Source organism: Ooceraea biroi, chromosome 11, assembly GCF_003672135.1.
Source record: "Ooceraea biroi isolate clonal line C1 chromosome 11, Obir_v5.4, whole genome shotgun sequence".
NCBI classification, from domain to species: domain Eukaryota; kingdom Metazoa; phylum Arthropoda; class Insecta; order Hymenoptera; family Formicidae; genus Ooceraea; species Ooceraea biroi.
In genome coordinates this window covers 11293442-11313067 of record NC_039516.1, presented here as the reverse complement: position 1 = coordinate 11313067, position 19626 = coordinate 11293442, and the positions used below count along the sequence as shown (strand labels likewise).

General features: G+C 41.6%; 2 protein-coding genes and 1 non-coding gene across 7 annotated transcripts in view; 1 reads left to right on the top strand and 2 right to left on the bottom strand.

Annotated features, from left to right (window-relative positions):
* Positions 1–337: 337 nt before the first annotated feature.
* On the bottom strand, positions 338–3310 carry LOC105278677 (DNA-directed RNA polymerase I subunit RPA12). Of its 5 annotated transcripts, XM_011337922.3 has the most exons (5): positions 3125–3281; positions 2867–3049; positions 911–1063; positions 550–766; positions 338–425 (listed from the first exon to the last, which is right to left on the bottom strand). In XM_011337922.3, the coding sequence occupies exons 3-5, from the start codon at positions 1029–1031 to the stop codon at positions 401–403; spliced, it is 363 nt and encodes a 120-aa protein (XP_011336224.1). In that variant the 5' UTR covers positions 1032–1063; positions 2867–3049; positions 3125–3281; the 3' UTR covers positions 338–400. The 5 variants fall into 5 exon arrangements, with proteins under 5 accessions (XP_011336224.1, XP_011336225.1, XP_011336222.2 ...); XM_011337923.3 differs by lacking the exon at positions 2867–3049 and having other exon boundaries at positions 3173–3310; XM_011337920.3 differs by lacking the exon at positions 2867–3049 and having other exon boundaries at positions 3125–3308.
* A 620-nt stretch (positions 3311–3930) lies between these two features.
* LOC105278731 (protein single-minded) overlaps positions 3931–19626 on the bottom strand; it is a 185801-nt gene continuing 170105 nt past the window's right edge. The window contains exons 5-11 of the mRNA XM_026973956.1: positions 14976–15185; positions 12781–13075; positions 12498–12639; positions 11945–12412; positions 10768–11763; positions 9272–9571; positions 3931–8608 (exon numbers count right to left, since the gene is read on the bottom strand). Coding sequence (XP_026829757.1) covers positions 9313–9571; positions 10768–11763; positions 11945–12412; positions 12498–12639; positions 12781–13075; positions 14976–15185 — 2370 coding nt within the window. The 3' untranslated portion in view covers positions 3931–8608; positions 9272–9312. The remainder of the gene's footprint in view (positions 8609–9271; positions 9572–10767; positions 11764–11944; positions 12413–12497; positions 12640–12780; positions 13076–14975; positions 15186–19626) is intronic.
* Positions 17675–17746, top strand: Trnam-cau. Its single transcript has one exon. It is a non-coding gene; the product is annotated as a tRNA-Met (tRNA).

The window sequence follows — 19626 nt, the reverse complement described above, 5'->3', positions numbered from 1 at the left end:
AGCAGCATTCCAAATTGAAGTAATTTTCCCACCATGACAAATTTGAGCCACTGAAGTCGTAGAAGTAATCTATTTAGCTCTTGATAATGATATTATAATTCATATTACATAAAAGATGAATGAAAGAAATTCACGAAAGAAATGTTGATCAACGAAAAAATATACTTCTAGACAATCCTAAAAAATTTGACAATAAACTGGGTTTTCTAAACTAAATCCAAATGCAAGGCAAATCTGAAAAGAACTTGCAGAATAATTTAGAGTTGACTGAAAATCCACTTCCAATCATTGCTTATTGCTCCTACATGAGCTGTGTAAATCAAATGAAAGCAGAAGAAGCTACTATAATAATGCTTTATATAAAACGTGTATAATACAAAATATAATACATAACGTTGAGCTACGAATTCTCCGTTTCCTTGTACCTGCAAATAAGATTACTCATTCATTAGCGAGGTACACAGCAATACGAAAAGCTCAGTAAATATAAAAGTAACATAGCAGCGCTATGTATTTACGATAATTATTGCACTATATACTGAAACATACTTGCACTTGGTACACGTGTAGAATACAGTCTGCCCTTCATCGGCGGACCTCAGTTGCAGCGTTGCATACGACATTTTGTCGTTCTGGCACTGCGGACACCTTCGGTCAATGACTGGCCCCTCAGCTTCATCCTCACTGTCATTGGAATCCTTTGCTGTCTGGTACGTGTTTGTTGAGTTCATGTGAATCGTGTACGTTATCGCCATGTCGCCCAAAACTGAAAAGCAGAATTGAAGATGAAGAAGAAACGTGAGATTGAGTCTTCAATTCTCAGCTATCGCTCATTTGCACACCAATTGGAAAATTGCTAGCAAGTATCTCGCTGAAAGTTCTCTTTATACGAGTATCGTTCAAAGAATACCTTCAGGACCCCACTGCCTTTTGCAGGCATAACACACGATTGGTCCTTGCTTGCTTATGGGCAGAATCGAGCCGCAATCCGAACAGAAGCCAGGTGGTACGTTAAAGGCAGAGTTGGGCATTTTGGCGGTGCGAGCACTTTTCTGCGTATTTCCTACGTATAAAAACGTATAATACGGTTAGAACATGTATAAAACGGAAGATTTGGAAAAGCCCCAGGTCCCGGAGAGGCCCGGCGTAAGACGAGAATTGAAAAAGGTAGATTTAATAAATTTGTCCGCAAATCACGTTAGAAGCAGTTCAGACTCTCACGACAGGAAGGAATATCACCAAATACATATGGTGGCGCCACTTTACGTATTATCAGAGAGAAACCTGAGAGTGGCCACCAGCCTCCACGGGCACTTTCCTGTAGGGATCCTCAAGTGAGGGATGGGACAAAGCCACCATTAATGGGATAGCGGAAGTGATGACATTACGCGCCATATTAAATCAAGGATACCCATTGCCTTCAGTCCGTACATTAACAAGAATATTTAAAATTTGAATCAGGGCTTATTGACGAAGTTTTTGATTTTCTAAGAATAAAAATATCTCACTTTGAAAAGGATACCGATAAAGACTGCATTGTAGTATTAGATGAAATGTCTATAACACCTGGTATTTTTTATAATAACTCAAGTAAAACATTTATCGGTAAAGTCCTAAGTCCTAAGTCGGTGTATTATTTTTAAAATAATACACTTAATGTAAAACACTTAATACACACTACTCAATCAACTCTTAATATAATGATAATTCTAACCTTGCAAAAACATAAATTGACATATTTGAATATATTCAAAGCGGAAATATCCCATTAATGGCGGACGACCAATCCGCATCCTGCCGCTCGGTGTCCCATCCCTCACTTGAGGATCCCTAATTTCCTGACGTTTGACGCACCGCCTGACAAAGTGGACGTGAACTAGGTCGTTACGCTCGGTAATGATATATGATTCGTGTCCAAACTATTCACAAGGAAGCTTTCCTATGTAAACTCTACTTTCGAACGAGCATAGTGCGTTCGAAAGGGAAGGTAAAAATAGGGTTAGGGTGTATGATACTTAGCCCGGGTCTACAATAGGTGTAGTAAGCCTCAAGTCGTAAGAAATTGATCAATCACAGTCGATCTTTCTCTTCATATTCCACTGAGATTGGTCAATTTCTTACGGCTTAAAGCTTACTACACCTATTGTAGATCCGGCCTTAGTTTCGGAGAAATTTACATCTAAAGCCTATTATATAATAGCATTATATAATAGGCTTTAAAGTGAGCATTTTCCAGCGGTACGGAAAGTACCATGAATAGCTACAATTCGGCGTGAAGCGTGGTAGTCTAGTGGCTAAGCGCAAGACTCGTATTTTGCTATCCGCGCAAGTTGGGTTTGAGACCGAGTTGTGATAATTTTTTTCTTCGGATTTTTGTTTCTTTGTGTTTGCATTATATTTTTTTATTATGTAAATAATGATTTATTATGTTTTATTATATTTTGGAGGTATACGTATATAATGAGACAAACATATACATTTAATATTTGTAAACTTTTTATTTATTTATATAGTTTGTATACTGTCGTATAATAAATAAACACTTGACAGTATACAAACTATATAAATAAATAAAAAGTTTAAAAATGTTAAATGTATATGTTTATGTCTCATTATATACGTATACCTCCAAAATATAATAAAACATAATAAATCATTATTTACATAATAAAAAAAATATAATGCAAACACAAAGAAACAAAAATCCGAAGAAAAAAAATTATCACAACTCGGTCTCGAACCCAACTTGCGCGGATGGCAAAATACGAGTCTCGCGCTTAGCCACTAAACTACCACGCTTCACGCCAAGTTGTAGCTATTCATGGTACTTTCAGTACCGCTGGAAAATGCTCACTTATATCATTACCGAGCGTAAACGAATTGACAACGGCCGCGCCACGTTGCAAAACACCAGTTCCCGTCGATCACTGAAGTCGAGCAACGTTGGGCACGGTGAGCGCTCGGATGAGTTGCCGCCGTGTGCTGTTGTCTGTGGTGGGAGGCTGGTGGCCGCTCTCAGGTTTCTCTCTGGTATTATACAGGCTGAAACCTAGGACGTTCTATACGTAGTTTCCTTCATGTATGAAGCCAATGTATAATACATTGTGTATAATACATGCCCAACCCTGGTTAAAGGAAATCGATTCTTTCTTCGCATTATCCTTTTGCGTACAATTCAAGCTGTTGTTCTCGGATACTTCCATCGTTCCATGTGTATCTATCTGGCGTGCAGAATTAATTTGTTGTGATCCGTTATGATGCAACACACCCCTTCGCTCTGCAGTTGCGCTTCTACTGACTTGTAAATTCCTTGGTACATGCGATACGTAGATATTTTCATTGCTTCCGCTTGGTTCTCTTTCATGTCAAAAGCGTCCACAAGCGTCGCTGGCATCGCTTGGCGCCTAAATTCGAATGCAGCGAGTATTTGAAAAGATCATATAAGAAATTATACATATTTGTTTTAATGCTCAGATTTTATTTTATGCAAGCAAAAATTGCACTACTTCAAAAAACAACCCTTCTGACTTGACGTTGTGGGTTGTACCCTTCTTTTCAATCAAGGATAGTGGAGGCGCGTAGCGGATGTTTGAAAAACTAAAAGTAAAAGTTACATTCTCTTCAAATGGAAACGCCTGTAAAATGTCTTTCCATCCATCGCTAAAACATTAGCGCCTACAGGATAGCAATATTTTTTCAGCTTCTTTACACAAAAAGTTATCATTCTACAGGCGCTTCAATTTTTATCTCTTTATGTGTCTATATATTATTCTATATAATAAATTATTTAATTTTTATTTAAAACAAACATTACATATTTTGCAAAATCGCAATGCTAATAGAATGCAACTAAAAATTCAATTTTATAAAGAATTCTGCAACAGAAAGTTTGAGAGGTCACAACAGATGAGATACTCTACAAGTCTGATCTTATTGCGTTATCATAATTTATTTCATATAAACATTTGATACAGTTTTAAAATTTTATTTGTAGAACTTATCCTTAGCAATGGTGTTAATAATAGCTAGATCCTATAGGATAATATAATATATCAGAGAAAAATGGATGGAGTGATCAAGATCTTCAAAATTCGGTTTGGCATGGAACTGTTAATCGACTTTGATATATTTAAAGTTACGAAATAAAATCGCAGTGCGAAGAAGAACGGAACATAGCTTCCATTGTTAAAATTAGCTAGCGATTGTTGTAAGAGGAATCTATCCAAAATTTTATGTTACTTCAATTTGTCTTCGTTCGAGAAACATCGCCTTTAAATGTTGCTTGTATTAAAATTGCATATGGTCATTTAAATGCAAATGAGAAAGAACGAATAGCAATATATTATATTCTTGTAATTTGTAACAAATTTGATATTTAATACAATTAATAAAGACTTCAAGTCAATTCATTTATTCATTTCACTTCATTCATTCAAGATTTATTCCGTCTTATCTCGGAATAAAACAATCATTACAAAACGAAAAAAAGGAGAGTAATTTCGAATGTAGACTGCAATTTTCCATGGGAAATCTGTTTGTCTATCGATCTCGCGCAAAATTCGCTCGAAATTTTCAAAGAGTATCGTAAGGTACTCGCTCATCTATCGTGCGCTTCACGAAGAATCGCCTGCTAATTGTCGCACTCTGATTGCAATTTTTTTCTTCTTCCGGAACAATCGCTAGAAAATAAGCTACGCGTCATCGGCCCGCGCGGTCTTCGCAGCTGCTCGTGAAAATCTGGACCGACTGTGATAACTTAACTACCTTTCTCTCTCTCTCTCTCTCTCTCTTTCTCGTTTTCTTTAAATCTCGTATATTAATATAGATACCTTACCTCAAATATACAATGAATATACATTTATGCTTAGATCGTCAAAATATCCTCGCACGTCGACACGTCGTACGTACACGGAGAGATACGCTTCGTCGACGAATACTTGCCATTCAGGGATGGTGGTGCACGTATCATCGTTCCTTACACTTACATTTACACACGCCGAGAGAACATTACAGTGATAATTGATAAGATTGTCGGTCAATCCAGCATCATCAGCTCGGCGAGAATATTATCACAATTTAAGCATATCGTTGCTAATTCACTTTTTTATGTATGGACTAGACTCGATTACTTATAATAATAATCATAATAATTAGAATAATAATAATAGTAGCTTCTTATCGTTTAAGGATATTGCAGAGAAACGAGGATATCCTCCCTTTTTTTTGCAAGCTACAACAGTAAGTCAGAAGTATAGATGTACAAGATTTCGGCTCGAAACGGGCTACTATCAGCGTGTCTCTCTGATCTTGCGCTGATCTCGCCAAGATCCCTTTTGTCGCCAATGTCTGTTCACGCACTCGCAATCGTTATTCGATCCACCTCTTCTAAGAATCTTTATAGACGTCTGCGAAGTTACTTTAGTTCTGGAGAGAATTGAAACATATCTCGGGAAATCCGAGTGATCAGATTTCCGCGTGCTCGATCTGCGCCGCGTTGTTGGCGGGCACACGAAGAAGAAGACATCGGGAAGACTTTAGCAAGATGAAGTTAAATCAAAATTGGCCACCGAGAAATGATTGCTTCGAACTAAGCAAACTCTCTGCGCGTTACTTGAGAAATTGTTTTTTGAACTGGACACTCACATTGCGAGATTGAACGATGTGCAATGACAAAACGGCGAGAACACGTTTGCTAGTGACCAGTTTCGACGTCTTGAGCTGCGTTTGTGTTGCAAGGTCAATCAAAGTAGAGTGGTACATTCGGATAATCGAGGATCGGAATGCAGAGACATCGGACAAGTGCAAAACCGTCTCGGACATTGGCAGAAAAGCGACTCAGAGTGTCCGAAATATCTCGAAACTTTGTTTTATTGGATCTTTTATTACCATGTAAGTAAATAAAATTACCATGCAATTTATTTTAAAAATCTGGCTCTTCTACGCTGTGAATATAATTTTATTCATCATCCAGAAAAAAAAGATGCACGATTTCCTCGCGTTGATCAATAAAATGTGTCCCATAAAAATGTTATAATTTATGTGCAATTTATTCGTTGAGGGAAATAAATGTTTGCCCATGGTTTCTGCATCCGGCACTTCGATTTTGCTAAAATATAGACACATGTTTCGTACGTACGAACATACAAAAAGGTACGATGCGTTATCGAGAATGAAACGCGTGGGAAACGGAATTCGCCTGTTATCCTTAACGTTATCATTGCGCGCGACGCGCCTGATACGTCTTACATATTACAGTTAATAAATAATGCGATGATTCGAGAAATATGGAAGAGAATATTTAAATATCTATCGCTCTCGCTCTCGCTCTCTCTCTCTCTTTCTCTCTTTTTAACATTACTATCGCCACTTTGATATGCGATTGTAGATATGCAAAGTTGCTCTTTTAGAAGCGCGTGGAAACAGCAGCTCTCTCTCTCTCTCTTTCTATCAATGTTACTTTAAAATAGCTTTCTTTTTACCTCTTTGTGCTCGCAATAAAATTATTCTTGTCCGCGTGGATATTTTCCCCTTCCGGTCCAACGAGAGTCCTCGGAGACTTCCTCGACTTTGCAAGTGAGAATGCACTTAAAATTATTGGAAGGCCCATCTAGCGTCGCTAAACACGAGAGAATTACGCGTACACATAAATAATCCGTATAAATTAATTAAGTACAAAAATTACAAACTTATTAACAAAATATTGGCAAGACTGGGATTCGGACGAATTAACGGGCTACAAGTGGCTCGCTTCGCGCGTTCTGTTCTCCCATCGATCTTAACATGATTCTTTCGCGAAAGAGAACTGGAGGCTAACTGTAAGGAGCACATAGCTCTCATGTCGATTCCCGTTACAACAGTCGATCAGTTGCAACTGCACAAAATTGCATCGAGAACGTTATTATCCATTGAGAACCAACAAACTTCCAGAAATAGCTTATTGTTAGTTACATTATATGTCATATAATATATCGTAATTTACCACTGTTTAGCGCTTTTCATAGAAATTAATTTATAATTATACATATTTGATATGATATTTGTTTCCACGGCTGCAAATGTGGTTCTGTATAATTTTCTCCAATAGCATAACAGAATATGTTTTATCTTGCGCCTTGTAAAACTGATTTATAGAATATAAGCGAATTTTTGTGTAGAAAATAGTAGAATTAATCAACCACTGTAAACGGGAATATCGCCTATTTTTGAATCATTGCCAACATTCCATTAATTATCGCGAATTATCATTCGAACTAAATATGCAGGAAGCCAAGAGTCGCGCAGGGAAACAGCGAGTTTATTTAAAATGTTTAGTGACATGCTGGAGTCGCGATTTTTATAGAAAAAGATTTTTAGGCAGAATGAAGATTATTTTCTCGTAAAAGGAAGAGAATTTATTTTACGTTTACGTTTACCTTATTTCTCCCGACAACGGGAATTCCATTTCGATGCATATAACTTTGCTTAATAAACGTGGAATGTGAAATGTTGAGAGCGCGTATCTTTCCGTTTTAATAATTCGTTCGAGACATTTTTCTTACGCTTCATGCATCCTTAAAACGTACGTCCTTGCAAGAATCGGCCTCTCAATCAGACTTCGCCGCTTCCGATTTTTGCTTAGAGTTTTAATAATCCTCTTGCACACATGTTTCTGTATTTCTGTAATTCGTACCTCGATATATCGCTCGCATCCTTCACAATTCCTCGACAAGTTTCATCTCCTATCGCCCACATTCTACGTCAATAAATATTACACTCGAGTACGCCTTCCCCTCCGAAGAAGATTGTTTAAATTACCTAACACATATCACAGAATCCATATCCTCTTTTGGAAAAAGAAACAAATAATAATTGTACAAACGCAATAGCACGGGATACAAGAAAGCATTAGTCGTGGGTAGAATTGTACAAATTCGCGGACGCATCGTTAACTACGATCGTTACGAACTAAAGTCGCGTGTGTTGCGCTTGTCGAGATCCAACCGAAACGTGACGAATTTTGTGCTCTCAGATGTAAATGCCGTTCGTCGGCTTTTGGTTATCAAAGGAATGTCGTTCATCACCCCATTTCGCTCCAATGTCTGGGCAGTGATCACCATTCTATTTTGCATGTTTCGCAATCTATCGCAGAACAAAAGGAAAATCGACACAGCAATACGAATATATTTGCAGCTGTAAAAGCGAAATATTTTCCTATCCTTCAAGGATGGCGACGAGATTCATATTGTCCAACTACCGGGAGTGATTCTGCGAAAGTTTTTTCATTTAACGCAGATCTCCGATCTGCAATCGAATGCGGTCGCTACTCGTCGAGCAATCGCAGCGACGAATAAACGAAATCGCGCAAGAGATTGTCTCAAGTGATCGCTGCCCCTCATACAGACTCACACTGCGAATCCTCGAGAACATCCGCTTAACGTGTCGTTACGGATAAATTAATGCAATGAAAGTTAGGTAATAGTAGATTGGTTATTAGCTCTGTATAGTGAGTATGCCTTTTTTACACAGTACTGTACGAATACCCTTATTTTGCTTTTTACTCGGCATTATCTGTATGGTACAGTGACGCGTTTTGGGAGACGCTCCGGCGAAGACATCTTCTCAGAGATATCTACAAGCAGAAACATAGATCCGCTTTGTGAATGCATGAATAACAAATATTCCGATGAACATTACAGAACTATTAGCAGCAATAGCAGTAGTCCTAGACTAACAGAATCGAAACTATTGCAGGTATTTTGTTAATATTAAGATACATATCGTTATTTCTTTTTAACCCTTTCACCCTTAACGCTGACTGTAATCATCCGTTAGATGATTCCTGTAGACTAAATGTTAATTTAAAAATATAAATTTAAATAAATTTTTATGTAAATCCCATTTTATTTTGAAGCTTGGAAAGTTGTATCTTTAATGAAATGAATTTAAAATAGTGTAAATGAAGAAAGTGATTCTACTGTTGAAATATGTAATGCCAGCAATCTACATTGTTATACTCTATAATCGCCATTCGGTCGATACTGCCTTGGCGAAAAGGTTGACGTAAATTGAAGCAGATTAAAACAAAAAATATCAACGAGTATATCACATTGCAATCTTGTTCACATAAATCTATGCAGTCAGTAAAATAATCAGATTTCTTTAGATTTCGACGAAAAAGAATCGAATCTCCTTGTTTCGATGTTCTTATTAATAATCTTTTTATAATTTACTCTTTTTGATATTAGGACTAAGAATGATGCGTTTAACGTTGATTAGCCAGCTAACAACGTACCTTCATCACTGACGAAAAGCGACGCCGTGGTCACAAGGGGACTATTGGTTGAGCAGGGTGTTAGTCACCTCAGAGATGGACAGCAGAGGACTCCCGGCGTCCGGTTTGGAATCTGTGGGACAGTTGGGCCCATTCCCGCCGCCACTGACGATCCCACCACGTGGTGGTGGTGCGGAGGGTGGTACAAGACGTTGCTGTTGCTGGTGCTGTTGTCCGCCCCGGTGCCCATGCCCATGCCTGCCGCCACCCCCGTCCCCGTTCCCGCAGCTGACGGTGGCGTGCTGCAACCAAATGGACGGTCTCCCCGTTATCTTACGTGTACTAAATTAGACTCCTCTCTTATTCCAGATAGCGGCCCTGGCAATCCGTTGAACTCGGCTTTTTACTGGTACCCAGGAAGCGAGTACTCTTTCTCGGTCGCTCGACTCTCACTAGTTGAGTTATGATATCGATTAATATCGTAAGAAATTTCGTTGATTTTACACAAGCTAAGTTACACAAGCACGGCTAAACTGCTAGTTAACTCGCGATGCATGTAAGGTAATCACGCGATGTTACTTAATTTGCTGTTGAAGCATAATTAGGAATATGAATGTGTGAATGTTTATGTCCTGTTTACTTTTTGAGCATGCGTCTCTTGGAAAATAAGATCGGATCAAACCAAGTTTCGTAATCGTACGTAAAAGTTATTGCTATCTTTTATGCAACACTTGCGTGCTTGCCGCGTTCCTTGATTGATGACGTTACCGAACAACTATTATATTACGATCGCATTGATGGGGTTCAACGATGTTAAACTCTAACGGTTGTCATAATGGCATTTTTATGGTGGCAGTGAGCTTTATAAGAAATAATCATTGAAACTATGTAAAACGATACAACAAACATTCAGTTGATCATCATGCATTCGTGTCTGTCACGACGTACCAAATGGACAAATAAAATGTTTTTCTTAATTGAACAAATTATTTAATTCTATTATACTATAATTTTATATTATAAAACACGGTAAGAACCAAGAGCAATGTCCAATTGGTATAAGCGTGCGAGTATTCGGAATTTGCAAATATTTGGCACTCGACTCGAGTCTGCGAGTTGAATTTGATTTAGATAATTAATAAATTTGTATAACTCGAGTGTTTTCAATTATCCTAAATTTTTCGAGTGAAAAAAATTTGAAATTAATACTCGATTATCCAAATATGTCAGGTTATACAATTAAATCTGTCTCTGCTCGCACAGCATCCCACATTCACTCCAAACTCGAGATGACCAACCATTCTCCAGTCAAGAAAAATACAAGACACGCAATACTTTAAAAACCAATACTTTGCTTCGAGAAAGCCGAAATCAATCACGCAAGCCAGTGAAAGCGGTAAAAGCGCTAATCAAAGCTTCTAATCCTTCTTCCGAAAGAAAAGATTGGTCATCCCGTTCGTACTCTAAACGCCGACGGAAAATTATAATAAAATCTGTGAGGCAGCAGTGACACTCACTGGGGCGTGTGCCTTGGTGGTGCGGGGTGGTGATGGTGGTAGGGATAGTACTGGTAGTGATGGTGGTGTTGCACTCCTTGCCATACCTCGGAGCCCGCTTCCCCGTGCCCGCCGTGGCCTGGATGAGAGTGCGTGTAACCGATGCTGCTGGCGGCGGCGGCAGCCGCAGCTGCTGCCGCAGCCGCCTGGTATTGCGACGTGGTCACCGGATATTGCTGATGCTGCTGTTGTTGATGATGGTGCTGCTGCTGTTGCTGCTGTTGTTGGGATTGCTGCGTCTTGTTGTTTCTCGGTGGGCTCGGCGCGGTCACTTGCTGATCCGTGGGCGAGGCCTGGCGCCACTTGCAGTCGCCGTTCATGGTGTTCATCTCCGCCAACGACTTGAGCGGGTCACCGGTAGCATTGGCCGAGTGCGTCGACGAGTGCGTCGAGTGCGGTGTCGGTGGGCTGTAGCTGCCGTTGTTCCTGGGCGGGGTGCGTGATGGAGGCGCGCCCCACATCAGCACGGTCTGCCGTGGTGCCTCATTGTTGTAGCCTTCGGACTTGACGTCTTCTATCTTCGGCGTGAGTACGCCGTTCGCCGCCCCAGCGCTACCGCCGCCGCCACTGCCACCCCCGGTCACTGGTGAACTGCCGGCGGAATTGCTGGACGACGCGCCACCCTCCAGCGAGTGCCTGCTACCGGCGCGCACGACGTTCATGTCTGTCGTCGCCGGGTGCATCGTCGACGCACTCGCCACCGGACTAGCGGCGTATGGTGAACCGCTTACGCTGCCCGGATGACGCGTCTCTACGTAGCTGTACTTGGGTGACTCGCCGCTGCCGAGTTGCTGACAGTAGAGCTTGTCCTCTGTCTTGCTGGTCAGCTGATGGGTCTCGTACGTGGGCAGCGACACGTCGATGAAGCCGTTGTAAGCGGTGCTGGTGTGGTATTCTGGGTAATACGAGCCCAGTGGTCTGTACTGGAACAGATTCTCCGTCGCAGCTGTGAGATACCTGTAAAAGAAGAGGATGAAAAAATTTTATTAGAGTATAAAACTTTGTCAGAATCTGACTTACGCTAGATTTGCAATTGATATAACGTTTGCTACTTTACACTTAATTATTGTTATCGATTTCAAGATCACACATGTCTCATCGAATCCAAAGTTCCTCAACAGAACTGCTCGAGAGTCACCTGTTGTCTAACGCGGTCGCCGGGTACAAAGTCTGATGGTAATTTCCCGTGTGGCCGATGTAGGTCGTCAAGGAGGGATCGGTACTGGCTGCCACCGCCGTGGGCGCGTATGGGGTTGGGTACATGGTGTTCAAGTTGCTGTACGCTGCTGCGACGGCGGCTGCTGCGCTGGTGTCCGCCGCGAGGTAGTCCACGGATGCAACCGCGGGTGTCACAGGTGGCGAGACCGAGGACTGGGCAGCAAGCTTGGTGCGTTTGCTTCGGCAGGTTGACAGAAAATCACGCAGCTGCGTCTTGTATCGCCTGTTCACTCGCTGTGGTGCTGGCTGTGCGGGCAACGTGGGCGCCATCACCGACCCCGTCAGGCTGTCGCTGTCCGAGAAGTAGCTGTTGGTCAGTCCAGCGTCCAGGTAGCTCACCTTGAAGTCCATGGTGCGTTTGCCGAGCAGATCTCTACCCTCCTCCTCCCTGAAACGCGTGAGATGCCTCATTAACATCGTACTGCTGCTGTTCCGTCCTCTTTTCTGATACTAAACATCAATCTGAAACCTACATGAGAGGTCGATGGGTGCTCAACACAAAGTCCGGTTTCGAGTTTTTATAGACCAGTCTAGAGCTAGTCTGCAGCCACTGCCATCCGCCGTCCTTCGTCTGGAATCTGTACGCTATCATGCCCGATGCGCCGGTTTTCAACACTGAAACAAGATTGATCAAGTATGTCCAAGTTAAGTTATTAAATCTGTTATTTCGAGATAAATATAGGTAAAATAAAATAAGAAATTAATAAAGTAATAAGTAAATGCATTATTAACAACGTTGTTAAATAATGATCTTACACTCTTGATGCGCGCTGGCGACGTAGGCTAAATCGTCATAATGGACTAGAGTGTAGCCACCGAGATTCGTTAGTTCCGCGTCCGAGTAACCCAGAAGCATCTTCCCTCTCTGGTCCATCGTCACAAGCGCGAGATTCAACTTGTGTTTGCTCTTGAACATTACTTCCTTCTGCGGTACCTCCAGCAGCGAGGGAGGTCCAAACGGTGTGCACAAAGCGAACAGGGCCAACGGTGGCTCCTCCGTCTTCCGGTTCTGGCCATGAAGCACCTTCACTCGGCCCCTGATGTCGAGACGCTGTAATAAAAATTTCATACGTTACAATAAACAGCATCCAATGAGCGCAGTGGGCAGATCGAGCTTCCAGAGCACGTGAAACTTAATTAATTCCGCGCGGATGTGGCTGGCAGAAAAGCAGCGTGCGATGGCCAAGTCCGAATGATACAAGACGTCGCAAGGGATGCCGCCAAGGGCCAAGGAGGCAGGTCCCGCGGGAATCGGTGGCGGCGGCGAGCTACCTCTTGCGCGCCGTAAACCCTTTTACGATTACAGTTTCATTTTCATAAACGTCAAAGCGCCGCCGTTTTTGCCGGGCGTCCAGGAGCTCGCGTGGATCTTCCTCTGACCGAGCGTGCAAGCGGAACTCCTCCTCGTCCTCCAGCGCGGGATAATACTTTCGCTGTCCTCGCTCGCTGACCGCGTCCGACACCGCGTATACCTGCGCGCGTTCGCCGCGTGTGTTTGCCGTAAGATAATTAGTGTTTTGCCGCCCCGGCCACCCCCTGTTTCCCTCCCCGACCCATTCCCTTCACTCTTCCTACCCGCGCGCGCGCGGGAAACAGCCTGGTTTTGTGTTTGGCGATTGATTTATACCTTTTGCTGAACGCCGGGACAACGGTACCGGCGACGGACAGCTTCAGCCGTCCAGACGAATTATCGTTTCAATCTCCACCGCTCGCGCTGTCACGGTTCATTGACTGGGCCTATGATTATGCACGTCCAGCTTTGCGCGAGGAACGCCGGCCCGTCGGCTGGATTTTAGCCCGTTGACGTAAGCAGGGTCGAAATCTCCTCCGGGAGACCGTCCGGGAGATCCGCCGGCGATCGGGGGATGTTCGTCGTACATTGATCGTCGATGCAACACGAATCACCGTACCTTAACGTAATTCGACTAAAGTTTGCGTTCGCGAAATCATCGCTCTGTGCAATTTTATCGTCCGAGTGATATTTTTTCAACATTTTCTTGCGTAAGAAACGAATGAGTGGCGATTTCGTAAAGGATTAAACTTTTCAACTTCGATTTCAATTTCAATTGCAGCAGGTTTCGATTCGATCAACCACGTGAAAGCGATCCTTCGTTCACGCCGTCTCAATACGTGTCTTTGCGGTTCTGATGGCTGGTTGAGAGGGTGGCGAGCAGAAGAGGGATCAGGATCGAAGAAGAGGAGGTGCATGAAGGGACGAAGGAGGATGAAAAAAAGCAATTACGCGGGAGCGGTGTGGGGACAGTGGCGGCTTTGTAGAGCGGAGAGGAGAGTTCGCTCCTCTCGTCTTTATGACAGTGAAATTATTAATTACTGTTTTGTACGCCGGCGCGCATCTCGCTTTTGCAACCGTGAAGAAACGTCGCCGCGCGGCTTCTGCGGCTCGCACTCGGCCCTTAGGCGTGCCGGCACACATGCCATTTATTGTAATTACCTGGTGCATTTACCGCAAACATTTCGAAACCGTTTACGTGCTTTCACGAAAGCGAAGCGGAGCACTGGAATGGGATTAATCCCTTATGCACGGTGATACCTTTTCGTTCCAAAGCAAATATATTTTTTAGATGTATTTCATAAAAAAATTATTGCATCAATGCTTATTATAGTATTAAAAATGTACAATTACTATATTAGCAATATTATACGATTGTTACACAATATCAATATTATTAATTACGTTTTATTTGAAAATTGAGATAATTAAATGGATCATTAACTCCAATTTGTTAATTAATTTGTTAAAATCCAATGTATAAAGCAATTTGATGCTATAAGAAAAATTACATTTTACTGGACGCACTTATAGGCCTGGCAGGATTATTTAAACAACCAAAATTCCATGTATCTCAATCGAAATATTTCTCACACAAAAAGATATCCTGCAGATTCCTTGGAACGGAACGAAAGCGGAATACAAAGGAGTGCACACGTACCAGAAAACCGGATGTATTGTCCAGGAGACAACGGAAACGGACCGTGAAGCTGCGCTCGAGTAGATGACAATGCTGGGGCGAGAGTGCGTCGTGCAACGGCAGGTTCGCACTTTCGGCGGGCAGGAAGGAGTTCCACATTAATTGCCGCTGCAGTTCCTCCCGGTCTTCGCTGTGCACCAATTCGTAGACACTCTGATGGACGATGTCAGACTAGAAGAAAGAAGACAAGCTAAATTAGTCTTGATGGTTCTTCAGTTTTTCATAACGATTTTTACATTTCTGAAGAGAACGCATGAAAGAAACGTAATTAAAAGCAATATTTAATATATGTGGTTCACTGAATTTTTATCAAAAATTGTAACAAATATATATGTATTGGGTTGTTCGGAAAGTTATTTCGTTTTTTCAAGGAAAAATGAAAGGCAGTTTTTTCATATTTAGAATAAATTTTATTCAGTGATGTATTGGCCATTGTGTTCCACTACCTTTCGCCATCTTTCTGGCAACTTTAAGATTCCACGCTCATAGAAGTCCTTCTCCTTATTGACAAAAAATTGAAGCAAGTGATTTTTGACGCCGTCATTTGAATCGAAATTTACATTGTTCAAAGAATTTTGTAGAGACCGGAACAAATGGTAATCGGATGGTGCCAGATCAGGAGAGTATGGTGGGTGTGGTAGCACATCCCATCCAAGCTGTAAAAGCTTCTGGCGAGTGACCAAACTTGTGTGTGGTCTGGCATTGTCGTGATGGAATACGACACCTTTCCTATTCGCCAATTCTGGTCGCTTCTGCTTGATGGCAGCATCCAATTCATCCAGCTGACGACAATACACTTTCGAATCAATCGTCTGGTTGCTTGGTAGTAGCTCGAAAAATACAATTCCCTTCCAATCCCACCATACAGAAAGCATCATCTTCTTTTGATGAATATCTGCCTTGGATGTCGATTGAGCAGGTTCATCTTGCCTGGACCATGATCGTTTTCGCTTAACATTGTTGTAAACAATCCATTTTTCATCTCCAGTTATGATTCGCTTCAAAAATGGTTCATTTTCTTCACGTTTCAACAATGAATCGCAGATGGTAATGCGTCGAATCAAGTCAATTTCCTTTAAATTGTGTGGAACCCAAATATCGAGCTTTGAAACGAATCCAAGACGTTTCAAATGATCGTAAACGGTCGAATTCGATAAATTTAACTTTTCAGCAATTTTGCGTGTTGTTATGCGACGGTTTGCATCCACCAGAGCCTTTATTTTCTCGTCATCAGCTTTAATTGGCCGACCTGAACGTGGTGCATCTTTCAAATCGAAATTTCCAGTACGAAATTTCGAAACCCAATTCTAATACTGACGTTCACTCAATACATCTTTTCCGTACACGGTACACAATTTTTTTCTCGCTTGCACTGTATTTTTACCCTTTCGGTAATAAAACAGCAAAATATTACGAAAATGCTCACTTTGATTTTCCATGTTTGATGTGATGCCAAAAAACAATTACTTGACAGATCGCAACACAATAAGATACTAAATGACGTCTGAAATGTCAGTTGTCAAAATATAAAACGAATTTGCCGCTTAGAGTAAGGTTAAGTATCGAGGAACGCGACTAACGACATCTCTTTGTGAAAAACGAAATTACTTTCCGAACAACCCAATATTATGGTAATTAAAATAATAATTAAAAGCGCAAATTTCAAGACAAAAATTCTAAAACGAATGCGTTTTCCCAGACTATAATAATAGTTATATGTTTAGACAACATTAATAATTTTGATATGCGTATCAGAATGATTTGTTGCTGACACTGAGAAAAATATTGACGACTCGCTTATCGGCGACACGCGCAATACAGATTTTATTGCATCCATACATAATTAACGCTCGTTTATCCGCAGTTTAGATACCGGCTATAAAACGAGTTAATAATAGTCCCCGTGTTCTTTGCTTCGCGGGCACCTGACATTCGCGTTTATCCAATCTAAGAATTCGTGCATACATTCTGTCGTGTGTCACGAACGTGCGCGAACCGAGCCGTTATTTACGATTAACTCTTTCGACTACCGTTTTCCCTCGCGCCAGCTCCGTCGCGCGCAATCTCGTTTATATTTTTATATTTTACCACGTTAACTTTATACGGAGTGCGTACAGAGACCGCCGTAACCTACAGTCACAATTTTTCCGAGCCTAAAATAAAGCGAAACCGGTTTCCGCAATATGAAATCTATTCCTGTATCGTTCCACATCAAAGAAACTGTTTGGTATAAGCGAGAAATGAGGCCTTCTTATCTGGGGTTGAAATCTTAGCCTGAAAGATGTAATATAAGAAATTAGTTTGCTAAGACTAAAATATATATCAAGGACTGCAATATTTAGAACATTTCTGACAAAACAGATCCTTTTATAGATATGCCGATTTTTAAGGTACTTGAAATTATTTTCTTAACTTAGAAATATGAAATTTGTTGTAAGATTTACATTCCTAATATTGTAGATGAACAGAACCTAGAAAGCACATTCTGAAAACTTCACACAGGATTCAGATTTTGTTAAAGAACACGCGAAATTATTTAATTAATAATTTTGTAAATAATATGTGGATATATCTTAAATGCTTGCATCTATTATGCGATTTTTGGTCTTTTTAGATACGTGAATGTCCTGAACTTCCGGCCAAAGAGATTGGTCAACAAGAGCAGAGTGGCGCAGTGGAAGCGTGCTGGGCCCATAACCCAGAGGTCCGTGGATCGAAACCACGCTCTGCTAAGAGGTTTCTTTTTTATTTTCGGATTTATATTTATTTGCAGGTACTTTTTATAAACAGGCATAGTTTTAAATTTTATTTTACAATTTTATTCAAAAATTTTAGCTGTTAATTTGTCCAGGAACAAGAAAATTATTGTAGCTTCATACATTACAAGCTGTAGCTTTGACGCTAGACTCTTCCAATTTTAATTTCATTTTTACCGCAATTGAACTTTTGCATTAATAAAATATATATATATATATATATATATATACTCTCAGATAATCCAGAATACGTTCCATCAGTGGATCACCTCACGGAAATCCCATAGAATCCTGCTCGGCGAACATCATCGGGATCCTCGCGGCCGCGTCCGGCGTGACGCGATCGATGCTGCCCGTGGAATTACATAACAATTTCAAGCGGGAAAAATACACACGAGAAACGCGGCGGGCACGATCGATATTCTCTCCCCGACATCGTCCTCGTCGTCGTCGTCGTCGTACCGGACGTACCGTCGCGCCGCGAGCTTCTCGCTCGTAATCGGCGACAACGGCAACAGCAGCAGCCGTAGCTGAGGAGTGCGGCTGAACATGGAAGTCGTGAGATCGCGGCACCCCTGATATACACCTAGGCACGAACTTAAATACGTACGTGCATACGTACGTCCATCGCGCGCGAGATACGTAGCGAGGGCAGCTCGCGAGCTCGTAACGTAGCACGGTAGCTCGGAAGTCGCGTTCGTATCGTTTTCTGCCCGGCGTGATTTATTATATTATTCGCCGAGCGAGCGCCGGAGCGCCCCTGCTTGACAGCCATGACCAGGTAATGGCCAACGGGGAGAAAGAGAAAGAGTGCGAGTCAATTCGATCTGTTCGAGGGACCGAACCGCCGCTGAACGCGCGTCCTGAGTCTGGGGTTCGGCCACGGGTTCAGCGACAGCGGATGCGTGTGCACGCCCGCTGATTATCGGATTAAAAGTCACGCGCGTTAGACCCTTTGCGTTCCTAGACTCGACCTAGGAAGCGCCGCGTTGGTCCTGTTAGGCGCGATTCGCTGATGAGAGGTGCAAGGTATACTTGGTAAGGTGGCGGAGATGAGATATTCTAAAATGTCTGCAGTTCTTTGAAATAGATATTCGAAGGGGTGAACGTGGTACGCGGATGTTTCTTACAGCTAATGCAATTTATATTGTTGATAACTTTTTAAAATTATTTTTTAAATTGTAGCAATTTTTACATTTATAATTTGTGTCTATTTTTCTCTTTTAAATATTCGTGTCTATTATTAAGAACTTTTTTGTGCAGTGTTCAGTTAGGGTAGATTTTTTATTGTAGATAGTGCGTCATGGTGTGTGATGTCATCAGATTCTTATAATTCTCTCGTCCTAGGATAACACGTAACGCAGCACGTAATGCGGAGGATTGCACTTCTCTCGTGCGCGAACTCATCGCTCTCTCTCGCCGGGGACTAGTCAGAATTAATTATGCGCGATAAAGTGCGTCGGACACGTGTAGGTACATGTACCTACGCGACGTCACGACCGATCAGATATTTTCTGGAATAATGCCACTCTCCGTACGTCGTACATTCGACGTTCAACGACGGTCTCTTCCCGTTTTCGCTTACGGGTCATCCATGCTGAGCTTATATATCTCTTACATCGAAATTTCTTATAAAGAAAATCCGTGACTTGGCGGTTAATATTGTTAAGTAACAAACGTAATACTAGCCGGCAAAAGATTTTTTTACTTAAAAAAATATTAACTTATATGATACAAATATTGCAATTTATATAATAAAATTAATTATAATGAAATTATAAATGAAATGCTGAGACTATCATAACTCTAATCTGCGCTAGAGAATCGGCGTAAGAATCGCATTTGACAAGTTCGAA

What these genes read in the sequence shown, in the direction of transcription:
- LOC105278677 (XM_011337920.3), bottom strand. Translation starts at nt 3,203, where the DNA reads ATGGAAGTATCCGAGAACAACAGCTTGAATTGTACGCAAAAGGATAAT. An exon ending in ATCGATTTCCTTTAACCAGG is followed by an intron (nt 1,064 to 3,124) that starts GTTGGGCATGTA and finishes TTTTATACGTAG; the next exon opens with GAAATACGCAGAAAAGTGCT. An exon ending in TACACGTGTACCAAGTGCAA is followed by an intron (nt 426 to 549) that starts GTATGTTTCAGT and finishes TCTTATTTGCAG; the next exon opens with GTACAAGGAAACGGAGAATT.